Below are 21,533 nucleotides of genomic sequence, written 5' to 3'. Positions count from 1 at the left end.
CTTTTCTTATCCTTGTCTTCTTCCTTCACTAAGCACTTTCATGGCCCGAAAGCCAGTGTTTACGTTTTGTTTGTAGGGCGTTTTGGTTGTTTTTCTATAGCTTCCTTTAAACAATCTTCAAATTTGTTGTGGAGTCATGTCTTAAATTATTACAGGGCGCGCTTGTGCAACTTGGTCTTTAAAGTAAGCAATGCCATTAATTTCTAGGGCTCTAGGTAGTTTTGGTGGTTAGCAGACACACTAAATATAAAAAACACCTGTATTTCATTTATTAATTTTTAACAACAATTAACCATTGAAATATCACTTCAGCATTTACATAAATAATCAGCAATTATACAAAAAAAAAAGAATCACAAAAATATATTGATTTAATCTAGTTTTGGTTCAATCCATCCACCAAAAGCTCGTTCTATCTCTTCGGCAACTGTTAACGTCAAATTATCACCCCAAGGTTTGGCAACAATCTGTTGAAAAATATTTTATATAAATAAAATGAGAAATACAATTTAGTTTTATGAGTTGTTGTTAAATTATTTGTCACTTTTAGTTATACATATGATATACTAAATAAATTATACATTAATATACCTTCTTCAAAATAATTTCTTCAGTACCATACAGGTGTGGTAAAACTAAAACTGGCCATAGGAAAACCGTGTACTTAACAGAGAAACATTAATAATTGCATGCATTTTGCACATTTTGCTGCGATGTTGTCAAACGTTGATCCGTTTGCCCACAATTTTTTCTGGTAAAACTATACAGGCTAGTTAAATAAACGATTGTTTTGGCTACATTTTGATAAAAAAATCCACCCTGTAGCTGTCATGGAACCAAAATAAACGGCAGTCAAAGCAGGTAGTGCTTTTTTGAACTTTACCTTGATGTCACTTTGAGGTTTCTCCGTCTGACACTGTCGCTATAAATTTTTCTGGTTAAACTATACAGGGTGGTGGAATAAACCATTGTTTTAGCTACATTTTAGTAAAAAAATCCACCCTTTAGCTGTCATGGAACTAAAATTACGAACTGTCAAAGCAGGTAATGCTTTCTTGAGCTTTGGCTTGATTTCACTTTGACGTTTGTCCACCTGGCGCTGCCACCACACATTTATCCGGTAAAACTATACAGGGCGGTGAAATAAACAATTGTTTTAGCTACATTTTAGTAAAAAAATCCACCCTGTAGCTGTCATGGAACTAAAGTTAGGGGCTGTCAAAGCAGATAGTGACTTTTAAAGCTTGCTTTTGGTTTCACTTTGACGTTTCTCCGCCTGGCGTTGCCATCACAAGTTTTTCTGGTAAAACTATACAGGGTGGTTAAATAAACAACTGTTTTAGCTAGATTTTTGTACAAAAATCTACCCTGTAGCTGTCATGGAACCAAAATTACGAACTGTCAAAGCAGGTAATGCTTTTTTGATCTTTGGCTTGATTTCACTTTGACGTTTTTCCACCTGGCGTTGCCATCACAAATTTTTCTGGTAAAACTGTACAGGGTGGTTAAATAAACAACTGTTTTAGCTACATTTTAGTAAAAAAATTCACCCTGTAGCTGTCATGGAATTAAAGTTAGGGGCTATCAAAGCAGATAGTGACTTTTTAAGCTTGCACTTGGTTTCACTTTGACGTTTCTCCGCCTGGCGCTGCCACCACACATTTTTTCGGTAAAACTATACAGGGCGGTTAAATAAACAATTGTTTTAGCTGCATTTTGGTAAAAAAATCCACCCTGTAGCTGTCATGGAACCAAAGTTATGAGCTGTCAAAGCACATAGTGACCTCACTTTGTCCATAAAGACACATTTTTATTTAAATTAGAATATCTCAACACCCAGTAGAGTTATCGACGCCCTTTTTGATGTGAATTGATGAGAATTTAATGCAGAATATAAATTCATTAATATCCAAAATCCAAAAATCACAATTGTCTAGTTTTAGTGTGAAAAACACCTTTTTCACTTAAATTCGAATATCTCTGTAACTAGTAGAGCTATCGACGTCATTCTTGATGTAAATTTATTTTGCAAGTAATCTAATCAACAAACTGGACTTTTTTTTAGGCTTTCTGTCTTTGTCTCGCACATTCAATTATCAACAGACACTGTTACATCCCTATGGTCGGTTTTTCTTTTACCAAACCTGTATATGAGAATATATAAAATTATACCTGGACTCCTATTGGCAATCCTTCATTAGTCACTCCTACAGGACAGTTTGTAACAGTAAAACCTAAAGCATTGAAAATACTCAAATAACCAGCACTTATAGCGATCCTTAACACGTCTCCATGTTTAGTCGCCTCAACTGGAAATGATGGCACAACCAAAACCTAAAAATGATTCAACACATAATTTCTTGCACAGTTAGAAAATATCTGCTTCAGCTTACACCGTTATCACCTAAAAGTTCTTCAAACTCGTTCTTGATTTTATGTAATAACTTATTTATTTGTCTTTTTTGTTTGTCGGACGAAGATGACGCTAATTTTCGTAACAGTCCGCAAGCGATGAGCATAAAAGTGTGCTTAGATCTCAATGTGGCATACCTAATCAGAAAAAACAGATAAAATCTAAAATTATTGTGTCTAACCATATACAGAGTGGTCCAGTTTGACCATTCGATAGCCCATCAAAAAATAAGTTGACATGCATTATGCCATTTTCCTGAAGAACTCTTCCTAAGGAATAAGGATAGGTATTCGTTGTGTGATGTGAATGATATTTGTCAAAATTGTTTACAGACGTCGATATAACTAGATCACTCTAGATATTATTCAAAATTGACAAAAATGTCTTCTTGGGTTATTGTATTTTTTAGTTTAACATTGTTCAAAAAGACTAAATTCTGGTCATCTGTGAGGTTTACGAATTCATTTTTGATACTGAAAATAGTCAAAAAAACAGGATTTTTGGACTAATTTTTACTGTTTTAGACTATAGGTAGTATAAAACTGATCAATCAAGACTTGTGAGAGTCCAAGTTTCATTACAAAAAGTCAGTAAGTAAGTTATTACTAGGAATAGTTTTAAAATTCGTTTCTTCAGACTGCAATCCATTGTCCAGTGTCTGAAATTAGATTTCAAGCAATAAAAATAATCCGGAAATCAAAACAGATTGTTGGGTATAAAACTAATTTTTTACTACTAAAAATAGTCTTAAAACGTACTTTTAAGGCTAGAAATGGCTTTACTAGGACTAACGAGGGTCCAAAAGTCTATTTTCAGGACTTTAACTGGTATACAACTCAATTTTCTGGATTAAGACAAGTCTAGATTTCAACTAAACACTGATAACCGTCCAAATTAAATTTTCGGACTAATTCAATTCTAAAAATTAGTGTTCAAGACTAATATCGTAACATTTAGTGCCAAAAGTTTGAAACGTTTGCTATTATATAGTTATTTAAGCAACAAGTGCAAAAAGTACATCTTTTTTGCAAGTGAAAGTAACAACACGTAAGTGCAAAAAAGAGCTTTTGGCATGGGATGCATACAAATTTTTATATAAAATCGACTTGTTTGATGACAAAAGCACAGCAAATATAACATAGTGCAAAAAAGTAGAACTTTTTGCACTAAAAATCATTCAAAAAAGTGAACTTTTTTGCACGGTTTTATAAAAAATAGTTATACACTCGATTTTTCAGTCTTAAAGCACTAAAAACAGTCCGAATTTCTTAGAAATGCTCCAATGAGTGTAGAAGTCAATTTAATAGTGAAAAAGTTCAAAATGACATTTTTTAAGACTATGGCCAGTATACAAACTAGCTTTCAGGCCTAATAAGTCAAAAACTTTGTGAAGATAGTCTTGAAACTCGATGTTTCAGGCTGAAAACAGCCTTAAAGCACTAAAAAGGATCTAGATTTTTAAGAAATACTCGAATTTTTAATCTTAACGTGTTGAGAGGTCAATTTAATAGTAACAAAGCTTGAAATGCCATTTTTAAGCCTTAAAAATTGTTTTTTAAGTCTGCTATGTCAAAAACTTGGTGAAGATAGTCCTAAAACTCGATTTCATTTCATTTCATGAATGTAATATCAATATCCTGTATTTAAGACAATTTTCAAGACTAGAATATTAAAATGTGTTTTCAAATCATAAAAAATTACTTCAAATGCAAATTTTATGCTTCTGATGTCACTTTTTATTGGTTCAGAGTCACTTCTTGGTGTCCAAGTCAATTTTCAAGGTTTAAATGTGTGAATTTGTGGTCAAAAATTCTAGAGAAAGTAGTCTACAAGTCAATTTTCAAGACTAAGTCTTTCAATTTGTCTAAAAACTATGAAAACTGGTTACAGAAACAATTTGTAAGCCTCTCAAGTCAATTTTCACCGTTTCAAAGTAAATTTGTTGGCTTCTAAATCAATTTTCAAAACTAAATGCTTTCAATTTGTCTGAAAACTATGAAAACTGACTACAAAGACATTTTTTTAAGCTTCTTAAGTCAATTTTCACAGTTTTCAAGGCAATTTTCAAGACTAAAGTCTGTCAATTTGTCTGAAAACGATGAAAACTGGTTACAAAAACAATTTTTAACTCTCTCAAGTCAATTTTCACCGTTTCAAAATAAATTTACAGCTTTCTAAGTCAATTTTCAAAACTAAAGTCTTTCATTTGTCTGAAAACTATGACGACTGACTACAAGACAGTTTTTAAGACTTTCAAGTCAATTTCACACTTCTCAAGTCAATTTTCAAGACTAAAGTCTTTCAATTTGTCTGAAAAATATGAAAACTGGTTACAGAAACAATTTATAAGCCTCTCAAGTCGATTCCACAGTTTTCAAGACTAAAGTCTTTCAATTTGTCTGAAAAATATGAAAACTGGTTACAGAAACAATTTTTAAGCCTCTCAAGTCAATTTTCACCGTTTCAAAGTAAACTTGCTGGTTTCTAAATCAATTTTCAATACTAAATGCTTTCAATTTGTCTGAAAACTATGAAAACTGGCTACAAAGACATTTTTTTAAGCTTCTTAAGTCAATTTTCACAGTTTTCAAGACTAAAGTCTGTCAATTTGTCTGAAAAATATGAAAACTGGTTACAGAAACAATTTTTAACTTTCTCAAGTCAATTTTCGAAACTAAAGTTTCATTTGTCTGAAAACTATGAAAACTGGCTACAAAGACATTTTTTTAAGCTTCTTAAGTCAATTTTCAAAACTAAAGTCTTTCATTTGGCTGAAAACTGGCTACAAAGACATTTTTTTAAGCTTCTTAAGTCAATTTTCACAGTTTTCAAGGCAATTTTCAAGACTAAAGTCTGTCAATTTGTCTGAAAACTATGAAAACTGATTACAGAAACAATTTTTAAGCCTCTCAAGTCAATTTTCACCGTTTCAAAGTAAATTTGTTGGTTTCTAAATCAATTTTCAAAACTAAATGCTTTCAATTGTCTGGAAACTATGAAAACTGACTACAAAGACATTTTTTTAAGCTTCTTAAGTCAATTTTGACCGTTTCCAAGTTGGGTTGGGTTGGTTTTGTGTCTCTGAAGGTAATAACTCAATGAACAAGAAAAGTAAAAAAACTGTAATTTTTGAAAAATATCTAGTGACGTAGAAAATAAGGCGGAAAAATGAAAACCATCTTTTTTTTTCGACAAACGTCATTAACATCACATAACGACTATTAATTTCATAAGTAGTATAGTCTAGTAGAATGAAGAAATAATTAATATTTCAATTAAAAACTATTGTTTAAATCTAATACTCACTTAAACAGTTCTGCAAAAACACCATTAGCGTTTCCATCAAACCCATCTTCTATATCTTCTATGGATAACAGGTGCAAACTAAGTACGTCTGGCGCGTTATTTGATAAATAAAAATCCATCTGCAAGAAAATAGTATCACTTTTGTGATTACTTGCTTAGAAAACTTTGAACGTCAATTGAAAAATAGTTATTTTCCTAACAAGTGCGGAAAGCGATACTTTCTGCCCAAACGACGCAAAACTGAATTCGGACAAGCAGTTAAAGGGCTAAACTTTGAATAAACCTTGTATGTATACAATATTTGGTTTGAGAACGTTTTAATCGGTATTTTATTTGTAAAATAATTTTTTTTTTGTTCGAAATATCTATTGTACGGAAGAACACTCTGGTTATACCTAAGGTAAACGAAAAACTTTGGTTTAAACAAATATTTTCCATGAATTCTATATGGAAACGTAACTGATGATTATTTTTTTGCTTCTTTTGATTTACCTTAAAACTTATTTCAATAAGAATAAAATGGTATATTATACTAAAAACACTATAACCAGCTAACTTTTTAATCTGGCAAAAATTTCAGTTCCTGTTTTATTAATATTAATTTACCTACCTTTTCTGGTGTGCTGTTTGATATTTTACTTAAGTAGTTTACTACTTTCCTAACTGCTCCAGCACAATGACGATTTGGTCCTTGCCAGTAATAGTCTTCGTGTTCTGAATAAAATACCTTAATGGAGCTTAAGTTGATCTGAAAAAATGAAAATTACACCAAATTACTCTGTAACTGCTCATCAAAATTATAATGCATCATAATTTCATAGATCTCTTAAAAAAGACAAGACAAACCATGGAAAAACCGTAATGACCATAATTCTGATGGTAGTATACCAAAGACTAGATAACTTAGTTATATACCTATTTAACCTGACAGAGCCAAATGCCACTTATAAGTGGCAGAAACTACTTTACAAGAGAAGCTTGATAGTGCCAGAAGCTACTTGAGAGTGCCAGAAGCCACCTGACAGTGTCAGATGCCACTTTACACTGCCAGAAGCCACTTGAAAGTACCAAAAACCACTTGAAAGTGCCAGAAGCCAACTAACAGTGTCAGAAGCTACTTGAAAGTGCCAGAAGACGACTTGAAAGTTGTAGAAACCACCTAACAAAGACAAAAGCCATTTGACAGAGCCAGAAGTCACTTGAAACTAAAAAAAAAAGAGCCACTTGTGAGTTCCAGAAACCACTAGAAAGTGCCAAAAGCCATTTGAAAGTACCAGAAACCGCTTAACAATGCCACAAGCCTCTTGAAACTGGCAGAAGTCACTTGGAAGTGCCAGGAACCTGTTGAAAGTTCCAGAAATCACTTGAAAGTGCCAGAAGCCACCTGATAGCGTTAGAAGCCACTTGAAAGTACCAGAAACTCTCTTTCTAGAAGTTTCTTCTAGTTATCTACGACAAATTCTAGATGTATTTCATGTATAATATTATATACCTGTTTGTATTCGTTTCTGAGATATTTACCATTTTATTTTGCAATACTTAAAACAATTGTAAGTTTGTAATTATGTTACTTATTTGACAAATTAATGCCTTTTGACATAAACACAAATACATTCTTATACTTTACACTGCCAGAAGCCACTTGAAAGTACCAAAAACCAAAATGTCATAGAAAACAAGAAATAGAGCAGATTTCAGGATTTCCAAAACTATCCCCCCATGATTCGATTGATTGCACCGTTTGGCCGCTAGAAGGCGTCAAAGTTCCTTCACCATGAAATCACATATTTTTTGACACACGTTGTTTTGACCCTAAATTACTCCCTTATTTGACAAGTTACGTCAAAATGTCATAGAAAACAAGAAATAGAGCAGATTTCAGAAGACGACTTGAAAGTTGTAGAAACCACCTAACAAAGACAAAAGCCATTTGACAGAGCCAGAAATCACTTGAAACTGAAAAAAAGCCACTTGTGAGTTCCAGAAACCACTAGAAAGTACCAAAAGCCATTTGAAAGTACCAGAAACCGCTTAACAATGCCACAAGCCTCTTGAAACTGGCAGAAATCACTTGGAAGTGCCAGGAACCTGTTGAAAGTTCCACAAATCACTTGAAAGTGCCAGAAGCCACCTGATAGCGTTCGAAGCCACTTGAAAGTACCAAAAACCACTTGAAAGTGCCAGAAGCCAACTAACAGTGTCAGAAGCTACTTGAAAGTGCCAGAAGACGACTTAAAAATTGTAGAAACCACCTAACAAAGACAAAATCCATTTGACAGAGCCAGAAGTCACATGAAACTGAAAAAAAAAGCCACTTGTGAGTTCCAGAAACCACTAGAAAGTGCCAAAAGCCATTTGAAAGTACCAGAAACCGCTTAACAATGCCACAAGCCTCTTGAAACTGGCAGAAATCACTTGGAAGTGCCAGGAACCTGTTGAAAGTTCCAGAAATCACTTGAAAGTGCCAGAAGCCACCTGATAGCGTTAGAAGCCACTTGAAAGTACCAGAAACTCTCTCTCTAGAAGTTTCTTCTAGTTCTCTACGACAAATTCTAGATATATTTCATGTATAATATTACATACCTGTTTGTATTCGTTTCTGAGATATTTACCATTTTATTTTGCAATATTTAAAACAATTGTAAGTTTGTAATTATGTTACTTATTTGACAAATTAATGCCTTTTGACATAAACACAAATAAGTAAATCAATTTATATGCTACGTAAGCGTTCAACTACAGTTTTTCCATAATAAGTTTGTGGTGGTCCACCATGTATACATATTGAGAATTTATGCTATTTTAGGAGAATTCTAGAGAATGGCAAAGAAGAAGCCAAAAAATGCACATCAAAAGCAGCTGTACTATTTAAAAATTATAAAAAATTCCAAAAAGTAGATGTGTTTCTTGAAGAAACCACACAAGTTAGTCTTTATAACTCCATAGAGGCAAAGTTGACAGTTCTGACGTTAGGAAACACTTTTATACTTTTATTACGTCACGTGACAGCTGTCATAACTGTCGAAACCTGTGCACCAGTGACCTAAAAGTATAAAATTAGAAATAGTGGCTAACTTGAAACATTACACTGGAAGTTACGTTTAAAAGTCCATGGAGCCAAATTTGAAAGTTGGGAAGTTAAGGAACACTTTACTACTTTGCTTGCGTCACTTGACAGCTGTCATAACTGTCAAAACACACTAACCAGTGACCTGATAGTATTAAATGACAAATAGATGTGTTTGATGAAATTGGTCAGTTCTGACGTTAACTCTGATATTTACGTCACTTAACGTCACAACTGACAAATTTCGCTCCCTAGAACTATAAACACAATGTACAGGGTGTCAAAATGGCAAAAACCTTATTTTGATATCTTGTCAGTTCGCGGCGCTAGAGGGCGTTTTTCAAATTTCGTCCATTTTGAAAACTCTGCTGCGTAATTTTTGACAGCTGTCAAGTGACGTAAAAAACATATCATAGTGTCTGTAAATGCAACAACAAGTTAAATTTAACTTTATAAAGCTATACATACAACTTGCAATAAGATTTATCAAAAAAAATACAACTAATCTGCGTATTCCAGTTGTATATGTTAGCGCTGAATGATTTTTGATAGTTGACAGCTGTCAGGTGACGTAAGAAACATATCGAAGTGTCACTTCGCCTCATAAACGTAAAATTTTAGACTTTCCTGAAGTGAAAATACAAAGTACAGCTGTTTTCTATTTGGTAGTTTCATCTTACTGCTGAATGTGTGTTAATAGTTACAAGTGTCACTTTACTAAAAGTCAAGCTGTGAAGTGTCATAACTGTCAAATTTAACGTCTTAAACTGTCATTTAACGTCACAACTGCCAAATTTAGCTTCACAAGGTTACAAATGACAATTTGCGGAGTGATTTATCAAAGAGACGCGACTATTTGACATTTTACACTTTCGCGATACTGTTTGATGAGTTTTGACAGTTTTTGAAATTAAAAGCTTCTTGACTTTTTCGACGTTGTACTTACTCTTCTATCAAGATCTAATAGACCTAATTTTTCCGGGACTGCTATTACTTTTAAAAGCGTCTTCAAATCAGACGCATATCTTGCCATAGGCCCTAGAGTGAAAACGGATTCCCACTTATCTCTCTGAGAGCAACTAGGAAAATGCCCATCAAACGATACAGCACCCGGAGTTGGTTTGTGGCCATAAATCCCACAATAATGAGCCGGAAGTCTTAAGGAACCAGCTATATCAGAACCGATTCCAATAAGGGATGCTCCTGCAGCTAAGAGACTGGCCTATTAAAAATCAAAATATATTTGATGCCTTGAAAAATTTAAAGCTGCTTACCTCTCCACCAGATGAGCCACCACAAGTTCTTGTCAAGTCATGAGGATTTTTCGTGGTTCCTGTCAGCTTATTGCTGGTTTCCCAACTCATGCACAGTTCTGGTACATTGGATACTAGTAAAGGGATGGCACCTGGAATTGGGTGATTTAATCACAGAGTTGAACGTTTTAGTTTGGTAAAACCCATACCAGCTTGCTTGGCTAAAGCTACGGCATTTGCGTCGTATTCTGCACGATGCTTTTTCCGAATAACTGAACCACTGTTAAATTTCATTCCTTTTAATGCTAGACTACCTTTAATAGTTATTGGTACTCCTGAAATCAAGTTCAGATCAAATCAATCAAAGGTGATGTGGCATAGAAGCATGAAAGTATATATAGAAAAATATACCAAGGAACTAAAAAACGAAAACAAACAAGACAAAATCACTAGTTGTAGCAAAAGAACCTAGAAGAAAGAAGTCCTTCAGATACTTAGGGATAGAAATAACCTCCCATCAAGACAGAAGATGTGAGGTAAAGAATCAAATAGATAAGGCCTCTAGAATAGCCGGATGATTGAACGACATTGGAGAGTGGAATCAACACATCAACAGAATAGAAGACAATAGAATTTCTAAAACTGCGAGAGACGGAAAACCACACTCTAGAAGACCACCAAAGAGGTGGAGGGATAGCTGGAAGTTGACGTCGCAGGGAACTCCTTAAAGTTGGAAAAACAGGCTGAAAACCTATTTCAAGAAGAAGAAGACAGTATGCAACTACACAGTCACTGGATTGGATTAATAATTTACATATAAACTTCCATCAAAGATAAGAGGTTTATGTAATATATGACTACTTTTGTTAAGATCAGACTTACCCAAAAGTGGTTGTTCTCTTTCTAGCTGTTTTTCATCTTTAGAAACGTCACTTTCAGAAAGTTTCTTATCAATTAGTTTTGCATCTTCCAAGGCAGCTTCAAACCTATCTTCAATCACAGCATTTAACAAAGGATCCACTTCTTTTATTCTGGATATGTAAGCTGACACAACACGTTCACACGATATCTACCAGAAATATGTTATGAAACGACTTACATAAGATTGCTGAGTTGGAATAATTGTAAACTTACATGTCTCCTTCGAATAGCTTTAGCTAAATCCACAGCAGTGATTCTTAAAATGGGATCAGTAACTGGTGGACATTTTCTTTTTCGTTGAAACATGCGGTAGACAAATATGGGAATGTAGACAATGTTTAAAGCTTGAACCAAAATGTATAAAGTCGCTCGGACCGTCTTTAGGTGGAGTGGAATACCATTTTTCCGATGATCGTTATTTCCACTCGAGGTATGCGATGTTGTGTAATTGTGGTGGTTGATGGTTTCCTAGTGGTAAATAATGAAATAATTATATTATGTGGATTCTGTAGTATATTGAGTACAATAACTGCTGAACCTCACAAAGAATTAAGTCATAACAGACCTTTTGCAGAACAAGCGCTTTAAATGACGGAATGATGCTGACAAACCAATGAATTAGTTGAAATTACTTTGTCAGCATAAGAAACGTCATTTTTCTTGAATCTTCCACATTCTTCTACAAAGAATTATGTTATTTAGAGCGAGAGAGGATTCTTGACTCTCAGGAGTGGTAAGGTGGAAATGGATGAAGGAGGAATGGTAAAAGGAGCTTTTAGGCCTACTCTCTGAACCTAATCAGGTCCCTCCACACTAAATACTACCACTACTAAAGTGTTGTGTGTGAGAATTTCGACACTTTTACCCTGCTATATCATCATTTAAGTTATACGACAATTTTTCGAAACTATAAAATTGAAATTTGCAGGGTTTTCTGTTGATATATGAATTTTGTAACTAGATTTCGAAAAAATACTGTATGTACAGTAAAAAAAGTCTTTGTAGTCAGTCGTCATAGTTTTCAGATAAATTGAAAAACTTTAGTATTGAAAATTGATTTGCAGACATGAAAAACTACTTTTCCTAGAATTTTTTACTACAAATTCACCCATTTAAACCTTGAAAATTGACTTGGACAGCAGAAAGTGACTCTGAACTAATAAAAAGTGAAATCAGCTCCCAACAGTGGGTTTACGTCAAATGTTGGAGAGACTTTGGAGGTCCTCCTCCAATCGCACTTTCCATGGAAATTCACGAAGAGCTGGCCTGCAGAGGCTGCTTGGAAGACGAGGAAACCCTGGAGCATGTACTCGGGGACTGCCTCACCTTCGTAAAAATTTGTCCAAAAATCCTGTTATTCTGACTATTTTAAAGACAACCATTTCTTGCAGCATTATTTTTATAAAATGAAATATTTCAGTTTGTGGCCATAATATCCCGGTTATCTCGTAAACGGAATTTCAAATCAAAACAAAAATTTACAAATTGGTCTTAACATTATTATTTACAAAATGATACACTTTTAACATTTAACCAAAACACAATGAAATGGTCGAAATTAACGCTTAAATTTTTCTTGTCATTTTATTATACAAGGAAAATTGGTAGGGTAGATCTAAAAATATCGTAAACAAACTATACTTTTAAGACCGGTAGTTTAACCTCCAGATAAATTTATCCTTATAATAATTTCTATAGAAATGACGAAATTTTCTATTATCTAATTTTTCAATAGTTGCGTCTGATTTCACAGATTCTCTAGAAATTATTCTGGAAATAAATTTATCCGACTGGATAATATTTTTTTATCCACTTTTAGACTTACGTTTTCAGTGGAGTTCAGCAAACTGTCAATCTCTTGATAACTGCCTTTTGTGTTGTTTTCTTTGCTTGTTTCTGCCATTTTTGTAGTCTTTCTGTAAATTGAGCAATTTACATCATTGAAAATAGCTATTTACTAATTTTATTCATAAAAAATGTTGTATTTTACTCATTTTTCATTATACCATTTTGAAAACTGTATATTTCTTGATTTTATCATAAGAACGTCGGAAATTTTCGTATACTTTTTTCCAAAAATTTTCCATAACTTGCTTATTTGACAGTTGACGAGGAAAAGTGATTGAAGTGAAAAGATAGCTCAGGTCGTAAGCTTTCCAAAAATATGCTTTTTTAAGTTAATCAGTTACACAATTTGGCTGCTAGAGGGCGTCAAAGTCCAGCTTCACAAACCTTGAAAGTGATTTAACATAAAATAATTCAGTTATTTGAACAGTTACGACAAAAATGTCACTGAAGATAAAATATAGTCCAGACCAAAGGCTTTTCAACGGTTTATTCAAAAAGGGTCATTGGTGTAATAGTTTGACCGCTAGAGGGCGTAAAAGTCAAGCTTTTTGACAATTTTGACCATTTGTGCTTTTTACACAGTTTTTGAGATATTTCCCGGAAACTAAAAATTGTTTTTCACTTTTTTGAGACACCCTTTGACGCCCTCTAGTGGCCGAATCGGGAGAACACCATTCATTAGCTTTCTTTTGTTATATGGCTCCTATATACAGGATGGTTCAAATAAGCGAAATAATTTTGCTCAAATTAAGAATTTCTGCTCAATTTGACGGGCGGCCAATCAAGACAAGTTAGAGCAAAAACAGTCGAGGATCGATACAGACATTTTACATCAAATAGGTCTAGAATAGTTTGGTTTCTTGCTGAAATTTGGGACACCCTGTATACTAATGGATTATCTAGAAAAAATAAACAAACTTTGCGACTGACTTTGTTGCCAGTTCATTTATTGTAAATTAGTCTAGCAATACGGAAAAGTACCTTTACCGCACTAGTGTGGAAAAAGTACTCCTTCTTGCACTAAAATGAGTGTACTTTACCGCACCCGAGTAGGAAAAAATTAAAACATACGTGTCCGAACATTTTTTTTTGAAAGATAATTTCCTGAACTTCAAACGAATTTATTTCATACTTTATGGACACACTGTATGTTTATCAAGCGTTTTATCAATATTGAAATCGAAAGATTTATATACAGAGTGTTTCTAAAAGGTCTGTACAAAATCCTATAACATATTCCTGACATCAAAATGAGCCGATTAAAGCAACTTATCTTAAAATTGCACCGTTTTCGAGATACAGAGAGTGGTAAAGTTAAAAAAATTTTGTTTTTTAATTTATTGTACATTTTGTTGAATATTACTTTGAAATCTGGTAGCCAGAAGATGGCGAATTTGGACACTTTGAACAAATTTCAGGTGACAGTATTTCTGTACAGTATCGAACACTAAAAACCGAAATAACACGGCAACGGTTTACATTAGTGGTTTTTAGCAGGAGTACCTTTTTTGCTTTGTAATGTATAAAACATTATTTTCCTAAAAAATAATTAAGAAAATTACACCGAGAAAAAGTCACTTAAAACCATCAGAAGTACACCGTAAAGCGCCCTTTAATGACCGCAGTAAAAACTCCTGAGTACCAGATTTGAAAGTCCAATACGTTACAAGATGTACATATATTTAAAAAAAAATCGATTTTTATAACTTTACCACCCTGTATCTCAAAAACGCAGCAATTTCGGATTTAAGTAAGTTAAAGGTAAGTTGCTTTAAATCGGCTTATTTTGATGACTTTTAGAGACTAGACTAGAAATAAAGATAAACAGCATTTCTGAAATATACAGGGTGGTCCAGTTTTAAGTGTCAATAATTCACCATTTGATAGCCAATCAAAAAATAAGTTGACTTGCATTGTGTCATTTTTCTGAAAAACGTTTCCTAAGGATACAGTCCTCCAAATTTCAATTTAAAAAATCGTTTTATAGTTTAAAACTGAACATCCAAGACTTGTGAAAGTCCAAATTTGTACTGAATAGTCTAAAAACTTTTTTACTACTAGAAATGGTCTTATGATTCGCTTTCTCAGACTGCCATCCTGGTTGAGTGTCTGAAACTGGCATTCAAGAACTAAAAAAAGTCCGGAAATCAAGACAAAGATTGTATTGTGCAGGAAACTCATTTTTTACTACTAAAAATAGTATAAAAGTTGACTTTTAATGCTAGAACTGACTTTACTAGAACTAAAGAGTCCAAAAGTATATTTTCAAGACTTTAATTGGTGTACAACTCAATTTTCTGGACTGGACAACACAGTTCTAGCAGTAAATTAAATTTTCGGACATTTTATTTCTAAAAATTAGTTCTCAAGACTCTTATTGTAGCATTTGGTACCAAAATTTTTTACTTTTATTACTGAAGAAACTTGACTTTTGGAAATAGTTTTAAACTCGATTTTTCAGTCTTAAAAACAGTCTGAATTTCTTAGAGATGCTACAATTTATTGCACCTATGAGTGTAGAAGTCAATTTAATAGTGAAGAAGCTTGAAATAACATTTTCAAGATTATGGTCAGTGGACAAACTGGCTTTTAGGCCTGATAAGTCAAAAACTTTGTAAAGATAGTCTTGAAACTCGATTTGAAGCACTGAAAACAGCCTTAAAACACTAAAAACAGTCTAGTTTATTAAGAAATACCCGAATTTTTAGCACTGAGGTGTCTAGAAGTCGATTTAATAGTGACAAAGCTTTTTAAGTCTATGAAGAATGTAAAAATTGTTTTTTAAGTTTGCTATGTCAATAACTTGGTGAATATAGTCTTGAAACTCGATTTTCCAAGCTGAAAGCACTTTTGCACTAAAAATAGTCCAGAATTCGAAGAAAATGAAAAGCAAAGTGAAAAGCACGAAAAGTTAGTTTTCAAGACAATTTTCATGAATCTAATGTCAATTCCCTGCATCTAAGACTATTTTCAAGACTAAAATATTGAAATTTGTCTTCAAATTATGAAAACTTACTTCAAATGCAAATTTTAAGTTTCTAATGTCACTTTTCATTAGTTCAGTCACATTTTGGGGTTCAAGCCGTTCAAATCAATTTTTAAGGTTTAAATGTATGAATTTGTAGTAACAAATTCTTGAAAAAGTAGTTTTTATGTCTACAAGTCTATTTTTAGTATTAAAGTCTCTCGATTTGCATGAAAACTGGATACAAACACAACTTTTAAGCTTCTGAAATTTTTATCTTTTCTAGTTCAATTCTCAAAACTAAAGTCTTTTAGTTTGTCTGGAAACTATGAAAACTGGCTAAAATAATATTTTTTAAACTTCTTAAGTGAATTTTAACGTGTAATAAAGTGCTTGTTCCAAATTTGATCAATATTGCTCCAACGGTCTGACAGTTATGACAAAAAAAAACGATTTTTTAAACAGAAATTTGAATGACTGTATTTTCCTTAGGAAGCACTTTTCAGGAAAATGACATAATGAATGTCAACTTATTTTTTAATTGGCTATGGATTGGTGAATTATTGACATTTAAAACTGGACCACCCTGTATTAATATAATATTGCCAAAATGATGATGCAAAACATTCTTGCAATATTGATTGGCAGTATTTGAAAAAAATTTAAAAAATCTATATAATATTGATTTTATAGATTAAGATATTGATTTGACTATTTTTGACGGTTTGACTGGAATTGAAATTTGACTAGTGAAGTAAATTTAAAATTTTCATGAAATTTGACTATTTTTAAATGGCTGCAAATGACCCATCAGTAAGTCAATCTGCATGAAAATTGATAATTTTCCAATAATTTGGAAAATTGACTAGAACGGTTAAAAATAGCGCGTTATAATAAATGTTCATGATATTTGACTATTTTTTGACACCAGAATAGTCCTGACAAATTTTAAAATGTGTTAATCGGATTGCAAATAAACCACTAAGCTTCCAGTAAAGTTCAAATGCAAGATCCAGTATTTTATCACTTTCAGAGTCTGATAATGAAAACTTACGTTCATTATACGTCCAAAATGGCTTTTTCGGTCATCAAACACGAGAGAAGCCAATTTTCGGTATTAAAATACACTATTACAGTACGTGATTTGGTGTCAACACTTTGATTAATCATCTTATCTGATCGATAAAAACCAATACAATAAAGTACAGGAATTGCAAAACAATACAGGTATTCAATGTGAAACCAGCAAATTGTTAGTTCAAAGTTTATACAAAAATAGCTCACCTTATACGATTAGGTACCCACTATATGACATTCAAAATTATACTAAATTACACAAAACAACATAATTTATTAGCTATCTAACAATTGTAACGGCATATAAACGTTTATGGTTATCGTTAAATGAAAAAAAAAATTACCTACACGTTTTAGATTATTATCTAATATTTGTACAGGTATAAACTCACCTTTAGACCCATTTAATTAATATAATTTTTGAAAAACTTCTGAAAGATGTGTTTACTTACAGCATTAACTAATTCTATAAATTCCAATAACTTACCTTATTGTTTGGTTGAAAATAAAACTAAAATAATAAAATTCACGCAGACAATTATTTTACTTTTGATAAACTTGAAAGTTTAGTTATGCTTGACCTTAAACGACGAACCGATTCTCGGTTAACGATTTGAGTTAAAATTGTAAACAATACATCAGTCAATGAATAAATTATTGAACTGTGACTTGCCTGCAGTGATTTTTAATTAGTAGTAACGGGTATTATTGTATTTCCTGCTCATAAATCAATAACCAGTTATTGTTGAACCAATTAATAAAAACCAATCAAAAGTGAATAGATTCTGATATTGTATGGTTCTTGGATTTTTTTTATTGAATTACCGGATACTCACATTGATTATTTATTTATTCACTGAAACCACAAAATTCCGAACAAACCTGACTGGAAGACTGGTTTCTTAACGGGAACTACGCCGATAAGAAGAAGAAGAATGAAGATGATTCTTATAAATGACCAAGCAATACTTTCACATCAGCTGCATTTAAAAGAAAGCCCAGATTGAGTCAAAACGCTCAATTTGTTTTATATTGTGGAACGTCACTGATAAAATTGCTATAATTAGTGCTCAGACTACGTAGATAGGATTTTTTTTGACTTAATTAATATTAATCCTTGCAAAAGTTGTGATTATTTACATTTAGATGTACTTACGTTTTTATGCTTCTTTATAATACAGAAGCGAGTTTGGTGGACCAGTTTTCCGCTTCTTTAAACTTGCACTGTAAAAGTTACCAATCATATCCCACGCGCCAATATTCTTTGGTTGGTCCAGCAAGCAAGACTACTGCTTTTTACCCTCCCATCGATGTAGACCAAAAGGATAGTTTAGAAGAGGAAGTCGCTACAAGTCGACCATTGCATCAAAATTTTGAAAATTTTGTCTCTCCGCCATTTTTTGAACCCATGGGCCAGTTCCCTCAGCATTTTTCAAGAGGAAATTCACGCCATAGAAAGGTTTATTCAGTTTAACCTCGACAGGAAATACCGGAAATTGCGATCCTTTCCGATAGCCAAGCAGCCATCAAAACGTTGAGCTCATCTAACATCAACTCGATGATGGTTCTGGAGTGCCTAGGAAAGCTCAATGATCTAGGAAGGAACAACAAGGTAACCCTCCTCTGGGTTCCGGGACACGTCGGAATAGAGTGTAACGAACAAGCAGATATTCTGGCACGAAAAGGAGCATCAGCGCCACTGATCGGGCCAGAACCACTCTGCAGCCTTGGAAAAGCATATGCCAGGAAGTACTTAATAAAGCTGAAGAAGAACTGACTGAGAGACTTCCAGGACTGAGGCAGGCCAAAGATCTCCTCGGCAATTTTAACCGAGCAAGATCCTAACCTCAGCAAAATTAGTCTCAAGGCATTAACGGGGTTTCTAACGGGTCATTGTCGACTCAGAGAACACCTAAAGTAGCTAGGCCTAGAAGAGGACAGTACCTGCAGGTTTTGCGGAGAAGACCAGAAACAACCCACCACATCTTGCTGGAGTGTTATGCTGTACGCCACAGAAGATTAAACACACTGGGATTACCCCAGCTGGCTGTGGAAGAAATACCTCGAACAGACCCACTCAAGATGCTGAAATTCCTAAAGGAACTAAATCTTGAGGAGCTGTTATGAACAAGGAAACTTTGAGATAGCAGAAGAAGATGGGGTACAATAGATCTAATCAGGTCGCAGTACATCTGTCACCATCCACACAAGATAGTCTTGAAACTCGATTTTCCAAGCTGAAAGCAGTTTTAAAGCACTAAAAATAGTCCAGAGTATTAAGTCAATTTTCATGAACCTAATGTCAATATTTAAGACTATTTTTTCAAGACTAAAATATTGAAATTTCAAATTATGAAAACATACTTTAAATGCAAATTTTAAGATTCTGGTTCACTTTTTATTTGTTCAGTCACTTTTTGGTGTCCAAGTCAATTTTCAATGTGTAAATTTATAGTAAAAAATTCTAGAAAAGGTAGTATTTCATGTCACAAGTCAATTTTCAAAACTACCGTCTTTCAATTTGTTTGAAAACTATAAAAACTGGTTACAGTGGTTACTAGTTACAAACAAAGACAATTTGTAAGCTTCTGAAGTAAATTTACCGTTTCAGGGTCATTTTACTGGTTTCTAAGTCAAGTTTCAAGACTAAAGTCTTTCAAATTGTCCGGAAACTATGAAAACTGGCTACAATAGTATATTCTATATTAAGAGCGGAAAGTATATATTTGCCGCTTGCACATGAAATTTGCAGCTTGAGGCGAAGCCGAACGCTGCAATCATGTAAAAGCGGCAAAAGTACTTTTGGCTCGAAATATAGACGATATTTTTTCGACGACTGCTGTGGGGTGGATTAGAAGGACAACTCGCATCATTTTCGTCGCTCGAACACATTGTCACCGATAAATCACTTTGACGGAATGTGGTTATTTCAAACAGGTATGTCAAGCGTTGTTATGGAAACGCCGAAAAAAGTTGGTGAGTAGATTGTTAGTAGAAAGCGAAAACGCTCTAGAGCAGAAAATCTCTCTTTCTGCTCGCGCGCGGCAAATAACCCCTTTCTGCTTCTAAATGGAAGCGTACATGAGGTACTTTCAAAGTAAGTCGTCGAAAAACACATTTTTTAAGCTTCATAAGTTAATTTTCCGTTTTCAAGACAATTTTTAAGTTGGGTTTGTTCGGTTTTGGGTCTTTGAACATAATAACTCAATTATCTCGTAAACAAAGTTTTACATCAGAGGAATCAAAATTAAAAGAAACTGTCATTTTTGAAAAATGAGGTGGAAAATAAGGCAGAAACATGAAATAGTATATTTCATTACCAGTACAGAAATGAGGATTTTTCCGTGCGCGCGTGACAAATTCTCGTGTGAGGCGCAGCCGAACACGGGAAGTTATGCAAGAACGGAAAATCCATTTCTGGACGAGTAATGAACGATATTTTTTATTATACTTTTTTATTGTACCTGAAATCAACATAAACAAAAAATATCGCAAAATATTATTAAGAAAATCGGGAATATTTATTTTTATTTTTAAAACAGTAAAAATGTAAGTACATACAACTCAAATTAACAAAAAAAATACAAGTAGGTAATTCTAAGAAAATTAATTTTGGACAGAACCGTTATTATTAATAGTAATATTTATTGTACAATTCGTATTATTGTTGAAGCTCAATCCCTTTTGCATTTCTTTTTGTTGAACTAAAGACTCTGCTAAAGATGTTGAAGCGGAGTGTTCGTGTGTGCTTTGGTTCTCTTGATTGACTGTTACAGATGTTGTAGTTTCCAAGTTACAAGGGCTAAACAACTTCCGTGATACTTCAATTTTTCTTTGTATGGACTCTTCTATATATCCTTCTGCTACATTGGAAGAAAGCCATCCTCCGTGTCTTTTCAAAGTGAGCAAATCACCGCCGTTTTCCACCAACATGGTTGCCGAAGAGCGCCTTAGCCCATGTCCGGTATATTCTTCGGGATTTTTTAGTTTTAGGTATTTTGCAACAAGTTTTGGAATACCACTGATAGTATGGCACCCAACATGTTGAGCGTAACATCTTTGGTTTCGGTATGCAACAAATAATCTTCTACTCTCCATATGTTTAGGGCGGAGATCTGCGTATTTACGGTAAATTGTACAGGGATCGAATTTGCAATTTTCATTGGTAATGGTAAAACTTCTTGACCTGTGAGTTTTTCCATCTCGTAAGAACACGACAAGGAAACGCCCATTATCTTCCACATCATCTAAACTCAAACGTATTAAATCATCTCTGCGGCATGCACCGAAGATGCCAAACACTAAAATTACTTTTGCTAGTAGATATTCTCCATCTGAAGCTTCACATAAAAATTTGGTTACTTGTTCTGCTGTAAGAATCTTGGATTTCTTTGGTATATATCCTACAGCTTGTCGTTTCAAAAAAGCAATCGTTTTTGGATATTGATGGTGAGTATTTTCTTTTATTGCCAAACAACTCTTTAACATAGAGAATCGACTCCATAAAGTGGAGGATTTCATAGATTTGGCTTTTTCAGAAAAATACACTAAAAGAATATCGTCACTCACAATTTTGATTCGTTTCTGAGTCCGCCATTCGGTAAAAGTTAGGTAAGTTATATTCTTGTTCATATCTCAACCTGGATTTCACTGGTAATAAATCTGCACTCACTTCTGCCGTTG

General features: G+C 33.6%; 1 protein-coding gene across 6 annotated transcripts; it reads right to left on the bottom strand.

The window, feature by feature from the left end:
• Positions 1–245: 245 nt before the first annotated feature.
• LOC145724452 (fatty-acid amide hydrolase 2-B-like) lies at positions 246–17,839 on the bottom strand. 6 transcript variants are annotated; one of them, XM_081972734.1, is made up of 12 exons: positions 17,687–17,839; positions 12,786–12,876; positions 11,174–11,428; positions 10,922–11,108; positions 10,249–10,374; positions 10,061–10,191; positions 9,733–10,008; positions 6,330–6,467; positions 5,720–5,838; positions 2,394–2,550; positions 2,173–2,334; positions 246–467 (listed from the first exon to the last, which is right to left on the bottom strand). In XM_081972734.1, exons 2-12 carry the CDS (start codon positions 12,861–12,863, stop codon positions 372–374), a joined length of 1,725 nt encoding a protein of 574 aa, XP_081828860.1. In that variant the 5' UTR covers positions 12,864–12,876; positions 17,687–17,839; the 3' UTR covers positions 246–371. The 6 variants fall into 6 exon arrangements, with proteins under 6 accessions (XP_081828860.1, XP_081828863.1, XP_081828861.1 ...); XM_081972737.1 differs by having other exon boundaries at positions 17,733–17,756; XM_081972735.1 differs by lacking the exon at positions 17,687–17,839 and adding an exon at positions 17,338–17,528.
• Positions 17,840–21,533: the final 3,694 nt, after the last annotated feature.

The sequence above is a fragment of the Ips typographus genome, linkage group LG2 (assembly GCF_016097725.1).
Source record: "Ips typographus isolate SLU linkage group LG2, UJ_Ityp_2.0, whole genome shotgun sequence".
NCBI lineage: Eukaryota > Metazoa > Arthropoda > Insecta > Coleoptera > Curculionidae > Ips > Ips typographus.
The sequence above is the reverse complement of the archived record's forward strand: the minus strand, read 5'-3'. Positions and strand labels throughout refer to the sequence as shown.

Excerpts from the sequence above, each read along its gene's own strand:
- LOC145724452 (XM_081972732.1), bottom strand. Across the intron at positions 11,109-11,173 it reads AAGCTATTCGAAGGAGACAT|ATATCGTGTGAACGTGTTGT; the intron begins GTAAGTTTACAA and ends TATTTCTGGTAG. Across the intron at positions 468-2,172 it reads GATTGCCAATAGGAGTCCAG|ATTGTTGCCAAACCTTGGGG; the intron begins GTATAATTTTAT and ends ATTTTTCAACAG.